At 44.3% G+C, this 23,307-nt stretch overlaps 3 protein-coding genes across 3 annotated transcripts; 2 read left to right on the forward strand and 1 right to left on the reverse strand.

Moving 5' to 3' along the window:
• Positions 1 to 246: 246 nt before the first annotated feature.
• Positions 247 to 2,918, forward strand: cabp5b (calcium binding protein 5b; the record flags this gene model as incomplete). The annotated part of the gene is made up of 6 exons (XM_084571477.1): positions 247 to 1,067; positions 1,989 to 2,019; positions 2,105 to 2,248; positions 2,347 to 2,456; positions 2,570 to 2,717; positions 2,890 to 2,918. The coding sequence occupies exons 1-6, from the start codon at positions 1,017 to 1,019 to the stop codon at positions 2,916 to 2,918; spliced, it is 513 nt and encodes a 170-aa protein (XP_084427603.1). The 5' UTR covers positions 247 to 1,016.
• A 1,057-nt stretch (positions 2,919 to 3,975) lies between these two features.
• On the reverse strand, positions 3,976 to 9,154 carry asphd1 (aspartate beta-hydroxylase domain containing 1). Its single transcript, XM_084569890.1, has 6 exons — positions 9,110 to 9,154; positions 7,836 to 8,307; positions 7,491 to 7,697; positions 6,405 to 6,612; positions 5,730 to 5,843; positions 3,976 to 5,655 (listed from the first exon to the last, which is right to left on the reverse strand). Coding segments are annotated over exons 1-6 (1,113 nt in total). The 5' UTR covers positions 9,112 to 9,154; the 3' UTR covers positions 3,976 to 5,545.
• A 985-nt stretch (positions 9,155 to 10,139) lies between these two features.
• sez6l2 (seizure related 6 homolog (mouse)-like 2) lies at positions 10,140 to 21,521 on the forward strand (the record flags this gene model as incomplete). Its single annotated transcript, XM_084570100.1, has 18 exons — positions 10,140 to 10,276; positions 10,358 to 10,486; positions 10,570 to 10,785; positions 14,449 to 14,582; positions 14,772 to 14,964; positions 15,065 to 15,250; positions 15,341 to 15,515; positions 16,028 to 16,191; positions 17,436 to 17,630; positions 18,026 to 18,164; positions 18,576 to 18,772; positions 18,923 to 19,114; positions 19,323 to 19,517; positions 19,607 to 19,798; positions 20,258 to 20,296; positions 20,396 to 20,513; positions 21,290 to 21,401; positions 21,492 to 21,521. Exons 1-18 carry the CDS (start codon positions 10,219 to 10,221, stop codon positions 21,519 to 21,521), a joined length of 2,664 nt encoding a protein of 887 aa, XP_084426226.1. The 5' UTR covers positions 10,140 to 10,218.
• Positions 21,522 to 23,307: the final 1,786 nt, after the last annotated feature.

The raw sequence follows: 23,307 nt of genomic DNA on the forward strand, positions 1-23,307 counted from the left end.
TCTACAGGACACCATAGTCAGACAGAGAAGCTGGTTCAGTGACAGGCTGCTGTCTCTGTCCTGCTCCATGGACAGGTTGAGGAGGACGTTTGTCCCTCAGGACATAAGACTCTGATATCTGTGATCATGCAGAAATAAAAAAGAAGAGGGGTGAAAACGAGACGGGTGGAAACAGAGGCCACTTTATTACAACAGATGTGGACAAAGAAGAGAACCAGTCACTAAAGAAACTAAAGAAAGAAAGAATTTCATCATTTCTTTTTCTTTCCTCTTTCACCTCTGATTTACCAACGTTGCCGTCTCTGTCGTTTCTGTTTCAACAAGATCCTCAGACAAATAAAACACTGGAATAAATATGTCAGTATTTATTACCCAGTAAACTGTCCCACCATCTCCATCCTGTGGTAGATTATCATGTTCTGATTATCATGTAAGGTTCATGTGACGGTGGCACAGCTCTGATAAATGTCACTTTCATTTCCAATATTTCACAGAAGAGGAACGTGTTAATCTGCTTTTACATGTGTGTGTGTGTGTATGTGTGTGTAAACAGGATCAGAGCTGTTATGTAACCAGACATGAAGAGTGTTTTCATGGTATATGAACATGTTGGTCACGTGCTCATTTATTTAGATTTATATCATGGATCAGTTCAAACGGACTGAGAGTGGATTTAAGTTGCAGTGACTCTTTTATTCCATGTGTACATATATATACATACATATATATATCTACTGTATATGCATATATATAACTAGTTGATTGTCAGACCTACTCTGATGTCTTTTCCTTTTTAGAACAACACTGATGTTTGACTGTGTCTCTCCACCGTTAAGCCCGTGTTTCTTTCCCGGACCAAAGCTGCAGAGATAATCCATACGAGACCTCGTCCCTCGTCCCAGTCATACGCACCTCTCTCTCACACACACACTCTCTCTCACACACACATGCTCGCAGGGAAATAACGAAACCAAGCGGCACAGAACCACACGGCTAAGTCTAAGACGTCCAGAACCATGAGCGTTAAACAGGCCTGCATCTTTCTCAGAGGAGGAACCAAGAGACACGTAAGTCCATCCACATTTATCATCTGACAGTTTGACACACTGGCTTTAGTTCAGCTTTGATTCAACAGAATATCATTCACTGCTCTGATTTTAGTTCAGTGGGAAAAAGAAGCTTTTCATTCAGGAAACATTTTATCATTTAAAGGACGCACAGGAATTCAGTTACTTTCAGTACTTTTCTATTATTTATTTGCTCTGAAGTGTAATCATTTATGTTTAAAGAGGCTGACTGGAGATTAGAATTTGTAGAAAATCTGTGTTGTGTTGTAGCTGAGCTGAGATCGATCATTTTTAAGCCAGAATTTAACAGATGACACCGACTCGGCCTGAATGACATCAACTGTCCAGTTAAAACATACGAATGCATCAAGTAAAAGTCAGAAGAACATAAAGAGCAAAGATAAATCTCATCATATGGATCTAAAAATGTAGCTGTGACATCTGTTATGGAAGATGACGTGACATGAGACTATAGAGATAAGAAAAAATATAAAGAAATACCAGGTTTTAGCTGTTCTTTCACCTTTTCATATGATTTTCTTTAACTTATCCCACAGATCATTTATTTCTCTGCTGTAATACATATGTACAGAGACACAGAGAGAATAAAGGTGGAGCTCATCACATCTGTTATTGAAGATGACGTGAGACGAGAGTATAGAAATAAAGACATCTGAAGCTGTAGCTGTAGATTTGACTTATTTCTCCTTTTCTACCAAATGTTCTTGGTCATAAAATCAAAAGGAAACATGATCCACATCTTCCACAGTTAACTTATGGCTCCTCTGTGTTACATCTTTTAATACAGCTCCTTGTAGAAGGACACAGCGTTCACCACTGCAGCTATAACTCATTTAATGATAATGTCTCACGCATGCCTGGTAAATCACACTAACACCAGCTACTGTCGTTGTTTTACAGTCTAGAGCTCTGACCCAGGAGGAGATAGAAGGTAACGTTGTTTTCATGCTTTCAGTTAAAATCTTGTGAAATCTTTTTAAAAGTTGAATCAGTTTTCCCGTATGTGTCCTCTCCAGAGCTGCGTGAAGCTTTCGTAGAGTTCGACAAGGACAAGGACGGCTTCATCAGCTGCAAAGACCTGGGGAACCTGATGAGGACCATGGGCTACATGCCCACGGAGATGGAGCTGATAGAGCTGAGCCAGAACATCAACATGAACCGTGAGTATCCAGAGAATCACACCAATCATTCACATCATTCAGCAGAACGTGGACGGTATTCTTTTTATTTCTGTCACGGGGACGCTGTCTCCTCTCAGTGGGAGGACGAGTGGACTTTGAAGACTTCGTTGAACTGATGACCCCCAAACTTCTGGATGAGACCGCAGGGATGATCGGTCTGAAGGAGCTCAAGGATGCTTTCAAAGAGGTGGGCTCTCTGTCCTCTGGTCCTCTGGCACCTCACAGTGGAGATGACTGTAAATGCTTGGTTATGGTAAATCGTCCTCTTCCTCTTCCTCTTCCTCTTCCTCTTCCCTGCAGTTTGACATCGACGGCGACGGCTCCATCACCTCAGAGGAGCTGAAACACGCCATGATGAAGCTGCTGGGTGAACACGCCAGCAGGAAGGAGATCGATGCCGTGGTCAGAGAAGTCGACAACAACGGAGACGGAACAGTCGACTTTGAGGGTGAGCAGACGCACGCCTTATATTATATTATATATAATATCATATGTCTAAACCTTTAGATGGTGAAGAAGAAGCTGTTCTATTAAAGAACCAGGGTCATGAACAGTAGATGTACTTTCGTTGCAAATATCTGCTCATAAAAACGAAGCTGATCAATATTTTGTCTTTGCAGAGTTTGTGAAAATGATGTCTCAGAAATGAGGACGGCAGAACGAACGGATGGACGTGAATGAAGAGGAAGCATCAGTTGTTTATGTGGAGTGTTTAAGGGTCTGCACCGGGCAACATAACGTGGTCAAATCTAAAAGCTTTGTCTCCCTGTTTGTCACCGAATCCCCAAATAAATGTCTTTACATCAAAACACCAGTCACTGCTGAAACGTATTGGAGCCTCAGATGTACTGGAAATAGAACAGAAGAAGAAGAATAAGATTTTCTCCTCCAGTCCTGAATGTCTAGAGTCTTAGAAGACGACCAAGATGTCTCCACGTCTCCATCATCTCTGTCCACATTGATTCCATCTTGGTTCATCTTGTTTTTCTATCTCCATGTTTCTGTCCCTCACCTGATGTTTACCCCACGTGGAGCAGACATGCTCAGAGAGAATGGATTTATTCCAACAACCAGAGAGTCTACATGGTCTCCTCTCCATCTAGTCCATCAGTCTGCTCTGACTGAGGTGGTTAAATGAGGGAGTTTTATTCTGGTTATTAATTATTACAGTGGAATATTTCCTTTGTCTTGAAATGTAGTATTTTTAAGCTGCTGTATTGATGTTTTTATTAATGTAAAGTTTTATTTCTCCCACTTTTCTATATACTGAACATGCTTCAGTTGTTTGACCCAGAGAGAGTTTGGATGTTGACTCTAGCTCCTTCAATCCCACATGAATTAGTCTCGTAGTTCTTCTTTAATGAGACACTTCAGTCCATCTAAAGGACAGAACCACGGTCCTCTTCTCTTCTCACCACCAAGTTTATTTATCAGATTTTATAAATGTTTTAATATCTGTCTTTTAGATTCTTAGTGTTTAAACCAATCTGCAATAAAAAATAAAAAGTATTTCTCAGATATTTGTGTTGTGTATTCTTTGCATATCTAACACTTCTAATAAGAAAATAAAATGAATTAGAATAAACCTATAAAACTACAGTGGATGAACGGTGACTAATGTGAGTATTAATGCAGACAACTATCAGCTCGTGTGTTTCCCACTGGGAACTTTTATTCTGGAAAGAATAGAATAATAAACAGAATAAGCTCTTTAAAATAAGTCCGTCCATCTGTCCATCTGTCCATGTGTCCGTCTGATCATCATTTAGTTCCACAGTGACACTCTGGACGGTCACACCAACGTTTATTCAAACCCCCAGTTTTAGCTTTAAAGAGACAAATATAAGCAGTTAACTGAAAACCTCACAGTTCATTAATGTGGGTTTTATACTGATGCACATTAACTGTCCCGACCCATAGTCGATTCATTTTCCAGCCACTTTGTTCATTTGGCATCTATTCGTTTCTAAAACCCGTCCTGTGGTCGTAGTTAGAGCCGTTGGCAGCGTGGAGTCATTTCAGACTAAATGTGACGTTCAGATTGTTGAGTCAGTGGAAAACACAGATGTGGTGGAACAGGAATACAGCTGCAGATTAATCTATAGACGACCAACAACCAGGTTAAATATATAAAAAGTGTTAATGCTAAAGATCTGGAATGAAACCTCAACTCTGAACTGTGTCTTGAGTCGTCCCACGGTTTGTTTTTTCTCTCTATATATTTTATTTCTCACTTCCCATCACATGTCCAGAATGAATCCCACATCAAGCAGCATACATACATACATATATACATAGGACCACACAGAAACCATCTCAGGACTAATCTGCCTCTGTGGCCTGGATTAGTCTGGTCTCTGTAATCCTCATCATGGGACCCTCAGATGAGCAGATGGCAGATAAGACAAAATCTGACCGACCACTAATTCTGATGCACCGACAGAAAAACTAGCTAACAACTAAAAATAAAAGAGCGACACGAGGTTAATGAAGCACAATGAGCCCTAAAAGTAGGTCGAGGGTTTAGGCTGCAAACAAAAAAAGTTTTCTATTTGAATGAGTTTTGTTTTCTGAGAGTCAAACAAAACGATCAGCTGTGTTCATCGTGGGTCCGTTTACTCGTCTCATTACATGATTTGTTCTTGTTCTTCGTCTCTAACATGCAGCCTGATTCAAAACACACACACCAGGATCATACCAGTTGATTTACGAGTTATCTGAATCCAAAGAAAATGCAACAGAAGTCAGATTTAATACACATGTTGTATAAACTTAAATAAAAGGAAGAAAAATATATTTCTGTTCAGGAACAAACACAGACGACTAAAGAAGAAGAAGAAGAGTCACAGTATCCGTGAGTTCATACATGTCTGCATTCTCTTTGGACAAATAAATTGAAATGGTTTTCATGTTTTCACAGTTTCTTGGTTGAATTAGAGGCATTTTAAAGACAAGATAAAGCTTCCTGAAGAGTCGGTAGCGCATGCAACAGCAGCAGCAGCAGCAGCAGCAGTAAGCATGCGTTCACTAACAGTTTATTTACAACTCCTAACACCAGATCGGCTCTTTGTGCCTTCAGGTGACGTCTGTTTGTAGTTTTACAGCGTTTAACTCTACTTGTGTTTCACTTCCTGGATCAGACCGTTAAACCAGACGCCACCTGAAGGCCGGGCCGATGTCTGTGTCTCTGTTAGGACGGATTCACACAGTGATTGACCGACTGGAATGAAGCAGGGCTCGTATAAGGCCTCCCTGCTGGTGGCTGAGCTGAACGAGTCAGAGGTCGGGGCTGAAGATGAAGTCCAAGGCTTGTCTCTCGGCCGCGGCCACGTTTGGATGCCAGAGGTCGACGCTCAGAATGACTCGGGGTCCGGAGTCTGGGGGCCCTGGAGACAACGGAGAACATTCAGCTTCAAAGAGGAGAAGGATTTAGACGGTGAGCCGTGTGTGATTCACTGACCTTTGTGGGAGACGGTGTGAAGGAAGGAGTCATCAACCAACAGGCAGTGTCCCTCTGACCAGCACTGAGGCTCCCCCCCCACCACCAGCTCACACAAAGGTGGCGTCTGCAGACCTACAAGAGTGACTGGGTTATTATTAAACTTCTAAAATCAGATGTTTTGCCTCCGCTAAGAAGGGCATGGACTCCAGCCTCGTCTGTGTTTAAAACTGAGCGGATTACAGGAAGACCAAATGGGCAAAACAGATATGAGCCTCATTCTGACCCAAAAAGTATCATGTTACGCAATGCTGCAGTGTTTTAAGAGGCTGGTTTTACTTTCCTGTCATTACCTCCTCCTAATGCGTCTACAATCATTCAGATAACTGAGGCTTTGCTCCAGTTCTGTGCTAAAGTCTCACAGTTTCTATAATGTTTTATGATGCTAAGCTAGAGGAAGGACACACAGCTGTCTATGGTGTCTTCCTCCACGTCACAGTGACTGCTCTAAAATAAAATTCTCCCTCCTTCTGCCTCCTACACCATCCACTCAGACGTCCTCTCTCTTTTCTGTTGCAGTGTTTCCACTCAACATTTGTTATCTCCAGCTCCAGCATCACAGTTACAGCTGCTCAGTCCCTGTGCCGTGCCACATCTTGCAGACAAACCCCCATGCAGAGTGATTCTCTGACATACCGAGATGACAGCGCAGGCGTGTGTTGGTCGGCCCGTAGGAGCTCCCCAGCGTGGCTCCGGGCCCCAGCAGCCAAAATCCTGCAGAGCCCAGCGAGTTGCTGTTTATAAAAGTCCGTAGGGAGAGAAGGGTCCGGTAGGTACGGGGACAGGAGCGACAGTTCCCTGCGACGCTGACACCAGCGCTGTACAAGGGAAACACAGCCTGACCCTGAAAGAGACGACAGCAGACTGACTTTAACACCGTGACTCTCATGAGACACACAGCAGCATTAAACAGTGTCTGTCCACTGAGAGATAGCTCAAGGTTTTTAGAGTTCCAGGTTTCTTCTTCACGGTATTTTGCAAAAGAGATGATCATTTTTATTTGTGGCTCTTCCTCATAGTTGACACAAACTATAAGGATCTGATCCAGTGTGACTAAAACTTCCATCACTACAGAAATACAGGACATGCAGAGCTACTTTAAAGTGTTTGCACCCATTTCTTCATAAAAATAACTCTAGATTAGACTTTTGCATTTGTTAATTAAGGAGCATTAGCTTATATTGCATATGTGAGAGTCACAAAAGTAATTAGATGTGTTCAGAAGTGTCTCCATCAATGTAATGAGACTCAGGTGTGGTTCAGTTCCTGGTTTAGTTTCAATAAATCAGGGATTTGTCTCAGTCTGATCTTCACAACACATGTTTGTGGACAAAGGAGCTTTCTGAGGAGCTCAGAGAAAGAGTTGTTGTTGCTCATCAGGCTGGAAAAGGTTCCAGAACCATCTCTAAAGAGTTTGGAACCCACAAATAATCCACAGTCAGACAGATTGAAGACGACTGTTCCCCTCCACAGGAGTGGTCCACCAACAAAGATCACTCCATAATAGTCTGAGAGGTCCCAAAGGAACCCAGGGGAACTTCTAAACCTGATGTTTACCCCACGTGCAGCAGACACGCTCAGAGAGAATGGATTTATTACAATAACCAGAAAGAAACCAGCACATCAAGAGTTTACACGGTCAGAGGTTTACACCAGCTCTCTACATCTGAGTCTGGAGGTTTCCTTCTGCCTAGTGGACTATTAGTGTGATGTCCTGTGTACCTTTGGTCCCAGACAGGTCCAGCCTAATTTGGAGTCGATGCCTCGCTGGTAAACAGCCTGGAATTCAGCCAAGATTACAGGGTAGTTGGCTTCCAAGACCTCGATGTCGTGTCGATGAGCATCTCGTGGGAAGAAAGGAACACTTGGGACGTCCGGCAGGAAGAAGAGGTGAGGCTTCTGAATGGTGGAGTGATCGTTGAGTCTGATCTGAAGAGAGAACGACCAGAAATCAGTTTCCTTCCTCTGCTCTTTGACCTCAGACGAGTACTCTGACATTATGGCGTGAGTTTAGAAGCTTCCTGGTGAAGTGGAGCTGCAGCGCGAGGCCACGTGGAGCAAACATACCTGGTCACGGAGGCCTTTGTGGATGCGGCCCATGCCCACCCAGCTGTAGCGTTTGGCGTACTCCTGCAGAGCTGTGTACAGCTTCTTGGCCTCTGCAGACGCCTGGGGAGGGAACAAGGCATGACTCAGCACTGGGGTGAGGTAGCCCTGTCCCTGCTCCTCGTCCTCCACTGTCTCCATGGAAATAAAGGGGGCAATCTGATCGCTCCTTGACAGCTTGGATCGTGCACCACACTTTGTTCCAGCGCAGCTACCGCCGCGGGACATCATGGACCGCCTCGAGCTGGACTTGAGCTTCCCGGCGTGACCATGTCTCGCCATCGGCAGGTCGGAGCCGATCCGATAGCAGTGCCACAGGAACAGGAGCAGGAGAGTCCAGAGGAGGCCGCTCAGCGACTGGACCCCCAGCTCAACGTATGGAGACAGGGGCAGTGTGTTCATGGACCAGTGCATCCTGGAACGCTGGGAGATCCTGAAACAAGAACAGAATAAAAATAATAACTTTACTGGACTAAGTTCTTTCGTCCCAGACTTAGAGATCATGTTGAGGGAGGAGTGACTCTAGAGTCAGTGATAAAGTGTCCTGGTTTCATTTGGGCAACTCATTAATTTCTTTTCTTTTACTTTTAATCTCCTTCAGGGTCACAGGGGTATTGAGGCCTATCCCAGCATGCACTTGGAGGAAATGAGTGAAACATTCAGGACAGGTTGTCGTCCAGCTCTAAGGCTCTGACTCTGTGTTGTATAAGTCCTGATCTCATATCTTTAGTGGATGTAGATGAAGGTTTCACAGCAGAGGTCACACCAGAGCTCCTAATCTGGATTCATCAACAGTTTTCCAATAAACTTTGACCTCTGATTCTTGTGCACACATGATGTCATGTGTTTTGTTGTGCTGTCTGATCATTTAGCTCCAGCTGCTGACTACATTTAAGATGATAATATTAAATCAGTTACTAAACTAAATAATAATATTATATGAAGAGAGAGCAGCTGGAGTCAGGACTGCTGCATTTGGTCTGAAATATAGACACAATCCAATTCATCAACCTGGATTATTTTTTTATTATTATCATTCCCACAATCAGGAACCATTTGCATGCACGTTTGCGCATGCACGACGCGCGTGCCTGTGTGTCTAGGGTGGAAGGATTCCCCTAACATTCTCATTCAAGCTGAATGTTTTCGTAGTTGCACCAACATGGATGATGGTCCCCTCTGGAGACGCTGGGCTGCAGCATCATACACATTATCCTCCTGTCTCTTCAGCATACATTTTGTTTTTCTGCTCTGCAGCAGCCCCGCAGCTCCGCTGGCTCCTCTACTGCCCGTGCTGGTGGCGCAATCATCCAGTCATTCCACGAGAAAACAAAATGTTCGCCATGCATACCGGGACACATGCAGCAGGCACGGCTCGCCCAGGGCGTGCTGCGGCTCTGTCAGGTTACCTTGATCAGCCGTGCGGCGTTGTGTCGGACGCGCCTCCACTGAGTGTCGGTGGACAGCTCCTCCAGCGCTCACACTCTGAATGTGGAGAGCTGGCGCGTAAGGCTGCAGTTCCAGCGTGGCGCCGCTAGAGCGCACCTGAAGCTCCAACACAAATGCCCTCACATCATAGCCGAATGCGTCAACCACACGGTAACCAGCTAGGGGCATCTCACCAGCACCAACCCCGCCGTGCACTCGGCCTACAGCAACAGGATACACAACAAGAGAAAGGAGACCGGACGCAACCTGGAAGGTAAGCGGCAGGTGGCTTGGAGCGGTTCGGACGGTGCTCGGTGTCACAGCGGTGGTGACTGCTGCTAAAAAATCATCCTCCGCACAAAGAGGGCCGGGGGAGGTGCGAGTGATCCTGCCTCGTATGGCCCCATCATTTTGTCACACACCGGGGCATTTTCACCGATGAAACGTCTCGAATAACCGCGGAGGTGTTTAGTGACGCCCCGTTAACGGGCTGAGAACCCGTCCCGGTTCTGAGGAACGATCCGCGGCTCAGTGATTTTTTTGGAATAGCGCATTTTCTGTGTGTTGCAGATTTGGATGAGAGAACGCAGGAGGAAGCTTGAATATTAAACCGAAGCTCGTGTGCGCACCTGCTCCTTCCTGCCAGACCTGGTCCTTCCATCAAAGCATCATTTAATCTTGTCTCCTTTAACCTGATCATCCTCAGACTGATTGGCCTGAGCTTTTAATCCCGGTCTCTGTGGCCTGATGTAAACATGTGACTGTTAATTTGCTCTCCATCACCACTGCTGCCATCACGGATTATTCCTGTGCCTCTTGCAGTGATGATGAGATGTGAACAATCAGCTCCATCAGACAGTAATCATGTGTTTCTGATCCGCTGTCTTTAACCTTCTCAGGTCATTCATCCAGAGCCATGGGGTTCACACACCGTGCTGTGATGCTGTCTGTCATCGCGGTCCAGCTGGTTTCAGGTTTGTCTCACCTGCAGATGAACAGGCAGCTTTCTCTCCTCCTGGTTTTATCTTCTTGTTGATTACTCGTGTCTCTTCCAGGTATGAGCTTTATGACTCCTGAGCCTGAGACATCACCAACTTCAACCCCAGACTCGTACCCGCTGGGTGACCTGATCCATGCCGCCCTGCAGAGTAAGGAGTATTTAGGACGTGCTGCTGCAGCCACAGGTACGCTACGCTCTGCCCGTTATGACACAGGGGATAGATTTTTGGGGGGACTGACGCACGAGTTGAACCTTGTGGCTCCACAGGTACCACCACCAACCCGACCCAGGCCGTGCCGGGGCTCGGGCAGACTGAGCCGACGGCGACGGCCATCTCACCAGGCCTCCTCACCACGGCTCTGAGCCCCTCGCCCGCTGCCGGCCAGACAGGATCAAGGAACACGATGTCTTCAGCGCCCATAGAGGAGGAGACAACCACCACTCTGATAACCACCACCACCATAACCACCATGCACATGCCAGGTACATCCACCCACCGCGGTTACTGATTCACGTTGTTCCGATTCATAAACGCTTCGAGCTTCAGCATCTCACCGTTAGAGGCTCTGGAGCGGCTCAGATTTTAGGGAATCACGTTGGTCCTGATCACAACTTAAGCCACAAAGCTTTGAAGAAAGAATAACGAGGAGAACCTGACAGAGAAGGTAACAGGAAACCATCCTAAAATATTCATGATCAAACAGCAGCAGGTTACTACACAGCCAGTAAAGACATATGTAGCATGTTCTTTTAATATTTTAGAAAAGTTCACTACTGTTAATAAGCTAGTCAGTGCAGCTTCCTGCTCCTTAAATACAGACATTTACCTTAAATAAGACTCTGCTGCATGTTGATGTTGGATTTTTAATTAAACATGGAGTATAAGTCGTTAATATTTGTCTGGTAATAATATCTCTGAACATATTATGTCTGCTTCCTGCAGGAATAACTTGCTTCTCTTATTTTGCATTTCAGGATTGGTGCTCTAAACCTTCAGAGAGACACAGAAGGAATGAGAGCGATGGTGTAGTCAGGGAAACCACATATTCCCCCATTCCTCTCCTCAATAACCCGAAGCTAAAAATCACATTAGTTTGAATTGTTCAGAGATGACTTCAGCGGGATGCATCGGTTCATCTGACTCTGAAGAGATAGTCTGGACGGCACCGAAACGAGATTCACGGGGCAGTGAAGTCGTCTGGGTTGATAAACAGACGATGCATCTTCTGCTATTAAATCTGGAGAATACAGAATCTATATGATTGTTATCTTTGGTTATTCCTATGAATAAATCCACATCAGTCTCACAGGACAGGACTGGACTAATGAGGCTCTGAAACAGAAGGAGCTCAGGCTCAGACCTGGAAGAGTCACATGTATCAGGTAAAATCTGAACAATAACGTCTAAATATATAAGGCCTTTAGTTGTGATGATGACAGACACAACAGAGGTGAGAGAGTCAACACTGACACCTGCGTGATCCTTGTCAGCCTCGTGACCAGAATACTGAAAGCAGGTGGTGAAGGGTGCATCAGCATCTTCCATGTCAGAAATGACACCATCACAGCTTCTGGTTCAGATTAGAGACGAGTCAGAAAACAGGATCGAACTGAAGGAAGTTCAACGAGAGGCCAGTTTTCATCGTGTCTTTACGGGGAGTAGGAAAGAAACCTCCTAGTTTATCAGTCATGGCAGCACAGGGACCATGAACGTTAACGATGTTTAGAGAGTTGTTGTGATGTTCGGAGGAAAAACCACTGGAGACGTGAAGTGGTTGAACCGAGTCGTGTTTTCTTCTTAAACAGACAAACATGGCAGAAAGCAGAGCTAGCTATAAGAGGGTTACCAAGGCAACCAGAGCCAGGAGCGTCCACCAGACACAACCAGAGAGTGTCTTTATACGTGGACGAGTCTTGACAGCTGAGCCTTTTGAGAGAAATGTGCTTCCTTGCAGTGAGTTGAGAAGTTAAATAATGAATCAGCTGAGCAGTGAAGAGGAAGACCGAACACAAAGGACGGACGTAGTCAAAGACGTCTGGAACGTGAAGCTAATGTTGAGGTGTAATACCGCTGACGGCCACTAGATGCTGGTGAACTTCTCTCATGACCAAGTTCTGATGCCGGGCGGCGCCGTGGTGTCGTGGTTCAATTCAATTCAATTCAATTTTATTTATATAGCGTCAACAATAACAATACAAATCGTCTTACCCTAACCCAGCCTGAAACCTCCAGAGCAGCCTGAAGGCGAACAATGTTACTGTACTTCCATCTTTGACAGCTGGAGGAAGGATGCCTTGAATGTTTTCTCTAATGTCAACAATTATTATTAGTAAAGAAGCTGATGAAGTCATTACTACTGAGGGCTAAAGGAATAGATGGCTCAACAGAGCTGTGGCTCTTTGTCAGCCTGGCTACAGAGCTGAAAACAAATCTGGCCTTGTTCTTGTTTTCTTCTATTAATGATGAATAATATGCTGTTCTAATATTACTGAGAGCTTTTTATAAGTTGTTAAACTATCTTTCCAGGCTATGTGAGCTTCTTCAGAATTAGTGGAATGACAGATTCTTTCCATCTTTCAGACTGTCTGCTTTGAACTGATCAGCTGTTATGAGGAAATGATCAGACAACAGAGGGTTATGAGTAAATACTGTTAAACCTTCAGTTTCTATGTTAGGACAAGATCTAAGGTGTGATTAAAACTGTGAGTTGATCCGTTTACATTCTGAGAAAGGCCAATTGAATCTAATAATAATGTAAATGAGGAGCTAAGGCTGTCACTGACAACATCAACATGGATGTTAAAGTCACCTACTATAATGACTTGATCTGTTCTAAGAGTAAGGAGCAGGTGGGCGATACACCACAACAAAAAGAATTGGTTTTTGTGTTTTCCAGTCTGGATGAGCAAGACTAAGAGTAAGACTTTCAAATGGATTAATAGATAAATAGATGGTTAGAACTGATGCTTCACAGGAAGAAGGTTCTGGGTTTGAATCCATTTCTCCAGCTTCCTCCCACCGTCCAAAGACATGCTGGTTAGGTTCATTGGTGATTCTAGATTAGTCTAGTCTAGGTTAGTCCTCTCGCCCAGTGACAGCCGGGATAGGCTCTGCACAAAATGAATGAATGAATGAATGAATGAATGAATTCTGATGCCTTTAGCGTCTACTGATCAGTTTTCCTGAAGGTGCTTTGTATTTCCATCATTAAGTAGATGTGAGGCCTTAAAGAGACGTCTTGCTGTTGGCTTTACTAGCGGCTCTCAGTTCAGTTCACTCTTCCCCGATCTCCTCCCTTTCATTTGAATATTGTCACTTGTGGTTACGGAAAAAAACAAGATGGCAACGACCACATACCACGTTCCATCTGTTTTATGTAGCCTGTGATTTAGCGGCAGAGAGAAACACCGGGAGGCTTTGATGAAATAAAAGTGAAAAGATGATGTTATAGACGCTCCAGTCATGCAGTGGTTGCATGGTAGCACATGATGCATGATGCACAACTAACCCTAACCCTAGTGAACAGGAAAAGATATATACTGTCATATAGAATGGTTTTTATTGTTGCTTCCAGCCTACACTTTATTTGTGTTCACTGTTAATCTAATGGACCATAAAGCTGGTTTCCACTTCAGTAGCTTTTGGGCCATAAAGGCTGATTCAGTACAGAGTCTGTTATACTGGTGTCTCACCTCAGACACTCCTCAATGTTAACATGACTGATTTAATTATCAGAGCATTGATTAACCCGGTTATTACCTCAGATCTTAACTGAAATATGCAGCAGCTTGGCTCCCAGGAATGATATTGAATATAGGGATGTGTGATCCTGTTTTAAATGATATTTTCTACAGATATAAGTCTAATTTCTTTGTCACTTTAGTGCCTGATGAACCGAATTTCAAGTGCAAAAGATTTATAACAACCTCCACGCTGGCAGTGCACCTTCATCCCAAACATTATGACGCATCTGTGCAGATTTAAGTTGTAGATAAAAACAACAGATGACCTCTTATCGCTCAGAAACCGCCAACAATCCTTTGAGCAAAGACTTGCAGTAAAACCACACTGCTGCTGTTGCTGAGTTAGCTGGAGCTCGTCTCTCACCTCTTCTTCTTCTTCTTCTTCTTCTTCTCTTTTTACAGTGCAGTGCAACGCCACTTTTTCAGCGATGGAGGATGTTGTCGAGTCACCGGATCCTGCGGCGTCACCGTCTTTCTCTCCTCTGGAATGCACCTACAGCATCACCGTGTATTCAGGCTATGGTGTGGAAATTGAGGTGATTAGGAATCCACTTTTAAGTGTCCTACAGCTTGATGAGGATCATTTCATATCTGACAGTGTGTCTTCACGTTGGCAGTTTGTCTTGGATCACGGCTGCATATCATTACGTTACATTATTTTACAGTTTATTTATTAAAGACGGCAGCCACAAACAGACTCCACGTGTCCTCTTGTTCCCCTGAAGGTGAGGAAGGCCAACCTCTCTAAGGACGAGTCCCTGATGATCATGGGCTACGGAGGCTCAGGACCGGAGCTGTTAGCCAATGAGACCCTGATGAAGGAGGGCCAGGTGATTCGCAGCACAACCAATCAGGTGTACATTCACTACCGCAGCCTCCGACAGACCAACCACGGCGTGTTCAGCCTCCACTATCAAGGTACATGAATCCATCCTGAATCAGACAAAGTGTTCTATCATGTGATGGACTGAAAGCGTAGCAGCATTTAAGACCTGTTCTCTTTGACCTTCACCTGTAGCCTTCCTGCTGTCCTGCCCGTTCCCTCTGTCTCCGGAGGGCGGCGGCGTGACCGTGATGGACATCCATCCTGGAGGTCAGGCTCACTTCCACTGTAACCCAGGTTTCCAGATCCGTGGCCATGAGGTGGCGACGTGCGTCAACACCACTCAGCCCCACTGGAGCACGCCGGAGCCTCAGTGTGTCGGTCCGTGAGCTGATCCTGTTCAACGCAGCGATGCTGGCTGGTTCTCCGGTGGCGTCCTGAGTGTTCATGGTCTCTGTTGTCTCTCCTCAGCTGTGTCCTGTGGACGGTGGATCCGTAACGCCACCGTGGGCCGGATCCTGTCTCCATCCGTAAGCAACCACAGTAATGGGAACAATCTGAGCTGCCACTGGTTAATAGAAGCCAAAGAAGGACACAGGCTGCACCTGCACTTTGAGAGGATCGCACTGGATGAAGACGACGATAAGTACGTCTGTGTTTCTGCTGGTCTCACTGTCCCAGGATGTTCTCTGCATGTGTGTTCAGAGAAAGAAGGTCTGGATTAACCTTCACTTCATGTTAACCCTCAAAAGTATTCTCCCTTTTATTCTCCACAGGCGTCTTTCTATTAAGTCGTACTAGACTACACCACCCATAATGCAAATGGTTGCTGAAGTGTTTCTTGTACAAAGCAAATACATCAGTTAAGGACAGTGTTGACTTTAGATGCTTGAGTGAAAAGTGAATAAACTGATGCATTCAGTCAAATCTAATTAACTGAAGCTGCAGCGGTGTAAAATAAAAATGAGACGACTTTCCTACGACCGAGTAGGAAACCTTGACTTCCAGCTGCCATCAAACGCAGCACCTCTCTCCTCCCCACAGGCTCGATTCACAGCATCACCATTATCTAAAACTAGAACAGAAACCCCCACATTTAACTACTAACTCACACTTTTATGTTTTTATGCTTACCATCAGGCATTTTGTCCCTCTCAGGTTAGTTGTGCGCAGCGGGAACAGCTCCCTGTCTCCAACGCTCTTCGACTCAGACCTGGACGACGTCCCTGAACGTGGGCTGCTGAGCGAGGGCTCCACGCTGTACCTGGAGCTCACAGCTGACTCCTCCTCCATCCCTCTGCTGCTGGCGCTGCGATACGAGGGTGAGTCCTAGGATGCTCGGCCTGAAGGCTTCTCCACATTCAGCAAAACAGAGAGCGTCAGCGGCAGAGCGGCGCATCCCACTGACCTCCTTATTCTGAATCATTCAGCACCTGGGTCAGCATCCTGTCTGGAAACACTTAGTTATGATTCATTGCTGAATTACCACAAAGCATCAGGTTTCTGAATTTACAAGCCTTGGGGGTGTTACCAGTTATTTAACTGACTCCAGGCCTGGAGAAGCAGCAACAGCCGTGAGCATATGTTTGGGAGGTTCTTTACATAAACTGAGTTTGTTGATCAAAGGTCACTGAGGTGTCACGAGACATGTTTTTATCAAGACTTCAAATCTTAATTATAACAATAGCTCAGACTGTATGTAAATGTGGTTGGCATGGCAACTTGTGGTGATCATCCTGTTTCTATAGCGTCAAATAACTAACTTATCCAAACAAAACTCTTTACATCAACATTATATTAACTACCTAAAATGACAGAAACCATCCTTGATATGTGTTTTAGTGTTTTAGTTTGGCCCAAGTCCTGCCCACTAACATGGAGGGGGTGGAGCTTATGACCTATACTGCAGCCAGACACCAGGGGGAGCTCTTCTTGATTTGGCTTCACTTTAGAGGAGCTGCCATGGCGTCCATCTTTATTTACAGTCTATGGTTCATACAAATGTGTAATAAGATAAAACAGGAAATGATGAGGTTTTATTTTCAGCTTAACTTCACTGGGAAATCATAAAAACTCTTATTAAATTAGTTTAAAGCCTTTAAGTGCTTGCAGTCGACATGGAACTGTACTAATAATCTATATAATCTCATACATCCTGTGTATTCTCTTTTAGATGAATATAACTGTCAGGACTGACTTGATTAATGACTAGTAACCATCTCTAGTGAAAACCAGCTCTCAGTTGAACCTTGGCCTTCCTCCTGTTTAGATGAACCTGTGAGTACCGCTGAGGATGTCTGTCAGCCAGAGACACAGCAGGCTCCGAGTCTATCACCGGCAATAAAACCATAATAGACACTGAATGCATCCAGTCTCTGTGTTCCTCACTAGGATTTATCGTTTATCTTTTTATTGAAGGAAGCTGAAGACTGTATTTTAGACTTTGCCCAAAGCTTTTTGTCTCCAACTGGGTTTGACATTGTGCGGTTGCTTAATTCACTAGGATAGAGATAAAGGGAGTGTGGAAATGCTCTCTCTGATTTCTTTTTTCTCTGTCTGCCTCTAGCTTTCGATGATGAGCACTGCTGGGAGCCCTACCTGCCTCATGGGAACTTCAGCAGCAGTGACATCTCCTACCAGCTGGGCACCACCGTCACCTTCACCTGTTCTCCAGGCTTCGTCATGGAACAAGGTTCAGGGACCATCGAGTGTGTCGACCCCAGCAACCCCCACTGGAATGACAGCGAGCCGGTGTGCAGAGGTGAGGATTCACATGGACACATGAAGAGTTCTCCAGTGTTCAGGCTTTTCTTTGCATTTGACTCATCTGTATTCTGTTAGATATTATTAACGCAGGGTCAGGGATGGTCACAGGTTCTTTCTGGTGGTCTGGTTGAAAATTGTGTGATGGTCGTCATTGTTTCCTGACACATATTTCTGCATAGAGTCCTGAATACTGTCCACAACCAGATGCTGGATACGTGGCTGTAGTTAGAAAGACACAACGGCACATTAGATGAATTAATTAATGCATAGGTTTGTGGTGATGAATCGATAACTAAAGATTCATTTATAGTTTTCTCCTCCAGCTCCTTTTCTGTCGTCATGTCGTCTCCTCCTGGTTTTGACCTCAGTGTCTCTCCTCTCCTCTCTTAGCTCTGTGTGGGGGGGAGCTGACCGAGCCCTCCGGTACTATCCTGACTCCTGATTGGCCCCAGAGCTACTCCAAGGGGCTGGACTGTGTGTGGCAGATCCATGGAAACGAGGAGAAGCGCATCGAGCTGGACGTCCAGATGTGAGTTTTACTCTTTCAAGTCTCAACCTCCTGAAACCTGAGTGGATTGCAAACAATTAAATCCTAATGTCCTCAAACGGGTACTTGCTGTAGAATGAATCTGCTGAAATGACCGCTATCATGTTTTTACACCGACTAGTGTATTGTATATTATTAAAGTGTCTACTTATGAGGACAACATGTTTAAATGAAGCAGAATGCAGAGTAAGCTGCTGCAAACCTAAAACTGGATGTCCCCATATGAGGACGCAGGTCTGAAGAGGTTAAAATGTTTCTGAACAGAGCGGAGAAAAATATCCTTAAAATGTTGGACCCAGAAAGAATCATCTTCATAATAATAATAATAATAATGATAATAATCTCTGCTCTGACTAACACAGGGGAACCGTTATCTCTCTCTCTTTCTCACAGCTTAAATATCCGCCACACCGATGTGCTGACTATCTTTGACGGCCGTGATCTCATGTCCCACGTGATCGGCCAGTACCTGGGGTCCAGAGAGCGTTTCCAGGTGGTGTCAGGGGGGTCGGAGGTCACCATCCAGTTTCAGAGCGATCCAGATGATTCCAGTTTCATGCTGAGTCAGGGATTCCTCATTCACTACCGCGGTACATTCACTCCCTTATCAAAATCATGTTCTAGATGTAAAGCCGGGGCGTCTGATGAGGGTTCTGATGAGGGGGTCTGATGAGGGGTCCGATGAGGGGTCTGATGAGGGGTCTGATGAGGCGCTGACTTGGCGTCTTTGTGTTTTGCAGAGGTGGAGCCTAACACCTGCCCGACCCTCCCTCGAATCGAGTTTGGCTGGGTCAGCTCCTCCCACTCGTCCCCCGTGAGAGGCAGCGTGTTGACCTATCAGTGTCAACCAGGATATTACATCAGAGGCACGGACATCATCACCTGCCAGTGGGACCTGTCCTGGAGCAGCAGCCCCCCCACATGCGTTAAAGGTGAGCCGGCACTTTAAAGAACCTGACTCTAGACGGATGAAACAAATACTTTAAAGCAGAGAGACTAGAGATCATACAGAAATCTAGATTTAATCTTTTATTTTCAAACATACACATCTGAAGCCCGTCGTCCTCCACGCTGCTCTGCCTCCTCCCTCTGTACTGACTCATATTCACATGAATGTGCCCCCCTCCACCCCCACCACAGTCCAGCAGTGTCCTGATCCAGGAGAGGTGGTGAACGGAGCGCGCTCAGTTCGTCCCGAAGCTGGTTTCGCAGTCGGGACGGTGGTCCGTTTCTCCTGTAACCAGGGTTACCAGCAGGAAGGTCCCAGCCTGATCTCCTGCCATGGACGGGACACTGGAAAACCCAAGTGGAGCGACCGCAGCCCCAAGTGTGTCTGTGAGTCCTCGCCTGACCTCTGCTGCTTCCAGCAACTTCTACGATGAATTCTAGATACGTGACTGTTCTCTGTGTGTCTCTGTGAACAGTAAAATACGACCCCTGCCCAAACCCGGGCGTCCCTGACAACGGCTACCAGACCTTGTACAAGCACAGCTACCAGGCTGGAGAGACGCTGCGGTTCTTCTGCTACGAGGGCTATGAACTCATCGGAGAGGTCATCATCAGCTGCGTGCCCGGCCATCCGTCTCAGTGGAACAGCCCGCCGCCGTTCTGCAAAGGTAAAGGTTATGGAGCGGTATTTTATGTGGCGCCTCTGGAGCTGGTGTTGTGAACACAGTGTTTGAGGTGAGGAAGGGACCAGGGAGACGGTTTCAAACCTCATTATGATGTTTTATGTAGCACACAGAGGACACGAGGCAGGATGAGAAACAAACTGTGGATTTAATAAAAGTACTGTAGCTGAGGACAAACGCTGTCCAACGCAGGGAGAGTAATAAGACCCAGGAGAAAACTATCAGTCAGATATACACCAGGACAGGAAGTGAAATTCATTAATTCTGTCAAAGTAAAATAGGAATGAAATGATAGAAATAAACTAAATATCATACATTATTCACTGTATCCAGATGTGAATAACCCAGGTGAAGTCATTTTTAGATTAGTAGCCTCTGACTCATTAGGACCTACAGATTTATCTCCTCAATAATATTTGTCATTTCTTTTTTTCTCATCTTCAGTTGCATACGAGGAGCTTCTGGATGATCACAAACTAGAGGGTGATTTATTCTCTCTTCACTTATTTTCATGTGTTTGAGCTTGTGTCAGCTCATCACCGTGTTTGACTCGCTCATCGTTTTGTTTCTGATGGTTTCCAGTGTCCCAGCCGTTCGAGCCGTCCCATCAGATCCTGAGTGAGAACATCGCTTTGGCCATAATCCTCCCGATCATCCTGGTCATCCTCCTGATTGGAGGAATTTACATGTACTACACAAAGTAAGTGCTCATTTAATCCAGTTTGCACAAGTGTTTAAACCATAGTGTGTATATAAATATGTACAACACGTCTCCTCTTCCTCTCATTGGTCAAACTGACTCTATTTTCCTGGGGGGCGGCGCCATCTTGTGAGTTTGGATCCAGAGTCTGATCAGTACGGTCTGAGGGCGGACCCATGTGGAGCTGTGATATTGATGCCCCGCCCACACTTCCTCCAGACTCACTCATGTTTTAGTTTAATTAATACTACGCTCTGCTCTACCTCCACCTGTTACAAGGACATGATGATTATACACTGGACTTATTTTTAAAAATAGTTTTTACAACTCTCACCGTTCCATGGGACCGCTTTACGGAGCGGTTGGCGTGGCAACTGGTGGTCGCCATTATGTCACATCGTGTTTCTATGGCGTCAAATAACTAATTAAAATGAAACTTCGACACTTAAACATGCATCAACATTATATAAACTACCTAAAATAACAGAAACCATCCTTGAAAAAAATTATTTGACATGTATTTTAGTGTTTTAGTTCGGCCCAGGCCCCGCCCACTAACATGGAGGGGGTGGAGCTTATGACCTATACTGCAGCCAGCCACCAGGGGGAGCTCTACTTGATTTGGCTTCACTTTAAAGGAGCTGTTCCTCCGTCCATCTTTATACTGTCTATGGTTTCAACTCGTCCATGTCTGCGGTGCAGATGTTGTATCACAGTTTTTTATTTAGTTTGTTCGTTTCCAGTAATCAATACTCTGTAAAATGTTTATTCATCAGCATATGCAGACTAGAGTGGAAGCCTCTCTTCTGGAAGTCTCTGTCCCACACACACTCCTACAGTCCCATCACAGTCGAGTCCGACTTCAACAACCCTCTTTATGAAGCAGGGGTAAGTTTTAATTCCAGTCTTTACCGTCTGAGTCGTTCAGATTTCTCATTATAACTGTTAATCAGCTGATTTCTTTTTTTTTTTCCACAGGATACACGGGAGTATGAAGTGTCTATTTAAAGAGTCTTAGTGAGAAACAGAAACCGCAGGAAATTTCTTTGTGAAGAAACGTTACTGAGAATCGTGAGGCCGCACCCGTCCCCCTTATTTATGATTTTTGATTGTCTTTCTGTTTTGCCATCACTTCTTTTTTCTGGTTTATGAGTCATTGAAGTGCTTTACTTTGATTTGTTGCACTGATGCGGTAGTTTGCCAAATGTGAGTCCAACTCTCTGCGTGGTTAGGACTGGTGCCTTATGAAGGGGAAATAATTGGCAGAAATAATTGTTGAGAGAAGGAGAAGACGAAGGGAGCTGGATTTATTTAATGAGTTAAATCATTATAAGGCCAAAATATTAGAGAACCTGGCAATACGTCAATCAATCAAACGTTACAGTCCTGTCTGTTTAACACACGCTGAATGATTTTCTTTTATTTTGAAAGTGTTGAAAATAATTTCAGTCATTTTTTTAACTTTTTCTTTCTGTGTGTAACACGCACACACAAACTGAATGTAAATATCTGACTTAATATTGACTGAGGCTGATATGTATATATGCTTAATTATATATATTTATATATGTATATCAGCCTCATATACAGTATATATACACACTTATACGTGGTGGCGGGAGGTTATATATTTTCATTATATACATATAATGAAAATTCAGTGCCAAAATATAATGTTAAATAATTTAATGTCCATAAGTGTTTCATCAGCTGTTGAACTAGTGTTTCCAAAGGCAGTGTTTATTTTCTTCTTTGCTGTTTCTCGAGTCCATCGCCGCGTGTAGAAGAAGAAGAAGAGGTGAGGACATGAATGTCATTATGCTTAGAGCATGCACTGATTGTAAATTATATTGCTTCTGCTCAATCCCTCCATCGTCATCCTAGTTACTGGCAGTTATCATTGTTATCAGATTTGATGTTGTATGCACTATGTTGATGAAAACTTACCGACCTGGCTGCTCGTTGTGATGCATTATGTATTTATTTCCAACCGATGGTCCGGGCGGAGGATGAGTTCTCATTCCCTCTGCCCGCTGATGGATCTTGGAGACTGTTGCTTTGTAGACTTAATTCTTCTCTTATCATCAGTAGCATTTCTTTGCTTCATATATGAATACACTCTTTTGAAGGCAGTGAATTATTTGCTGAAGTGGAAATAAACTCTCTGTTGAATGGTGTACGGCTTGTAGAAATGTGCTTTTCATTTTCCAGATCACACCTGTACACATTTTAAAGGATACAGCTGATTAGCACACAGAAATGTTTCACTTAAATATTAGTGGCTCAGTTCATTTCTTGTGACCACTGGATGGAAGTAAATTTAGATGGCTCAACTGTCAGTGGAGACACAAACTTCAAACATGTCAACATTAAATAACACAAAACATAACAACATATATTAATTCATTTTCACTGGACAAAACACTTCTCATCTTTATTATTAGTACTTTTTTTTACAAACAACAATAAAGCTGATTCAAACTAAGAAACAAAAAATGGCAACTAAAAAATTTGAATAATTCATTTTTTTAACAACGTGACATATTTTAAAGCTTGTTATATAATTTACTGTGTAGCGTCTTCTACCAAAAGGTGTGGGATAAATGTAGAGGAGCTGGTTAAGTGTATTACAATATCATATGTAGATAGTGAATTGAGTCTAAACACTGGTGTTAAATTAGCTGTTTTTTATTAAGTAAAAAAATCAAACAAAGCTAAATCATATGAAAACTTTTGAACAATTTTTTTTTTTTAATTATAAAACCACATAAAAACAGACAATTCACAGAAAAAC

The sequence above is a fragment of the Chelon labrosus genome, assembly GCF_963514085.1.
Source record: "Chelon labrosus genome assembly, chromosome: 21".
NCBI classification, from domain to species: Eukaryota; Metazoa; Chordata; class Actinopteri; order Mugiliformes; family Mugilidae; genus Chelon; species Chelon labrosus.

Bases quoted from the DNA above. Each gene is read 5' to 3' on its own strand.
- asphd1 (XM_084569890.1), bottom strand. The intron at 6,613-7,490 runs GTACACAGGACA...CGTCTCTTTCAG, and splicing joins GGACCTGTCTGGGACCAAAG to GGTCAGGCTGTGTTTCCCTT. The intron at 5,656-5,729 runs GTCAGTGAATCA...CGTTGTCTCCAG, and splicing joins TCACACCGTCTCCCACAAAG to GGCCCCCAGACTCCGGACCC.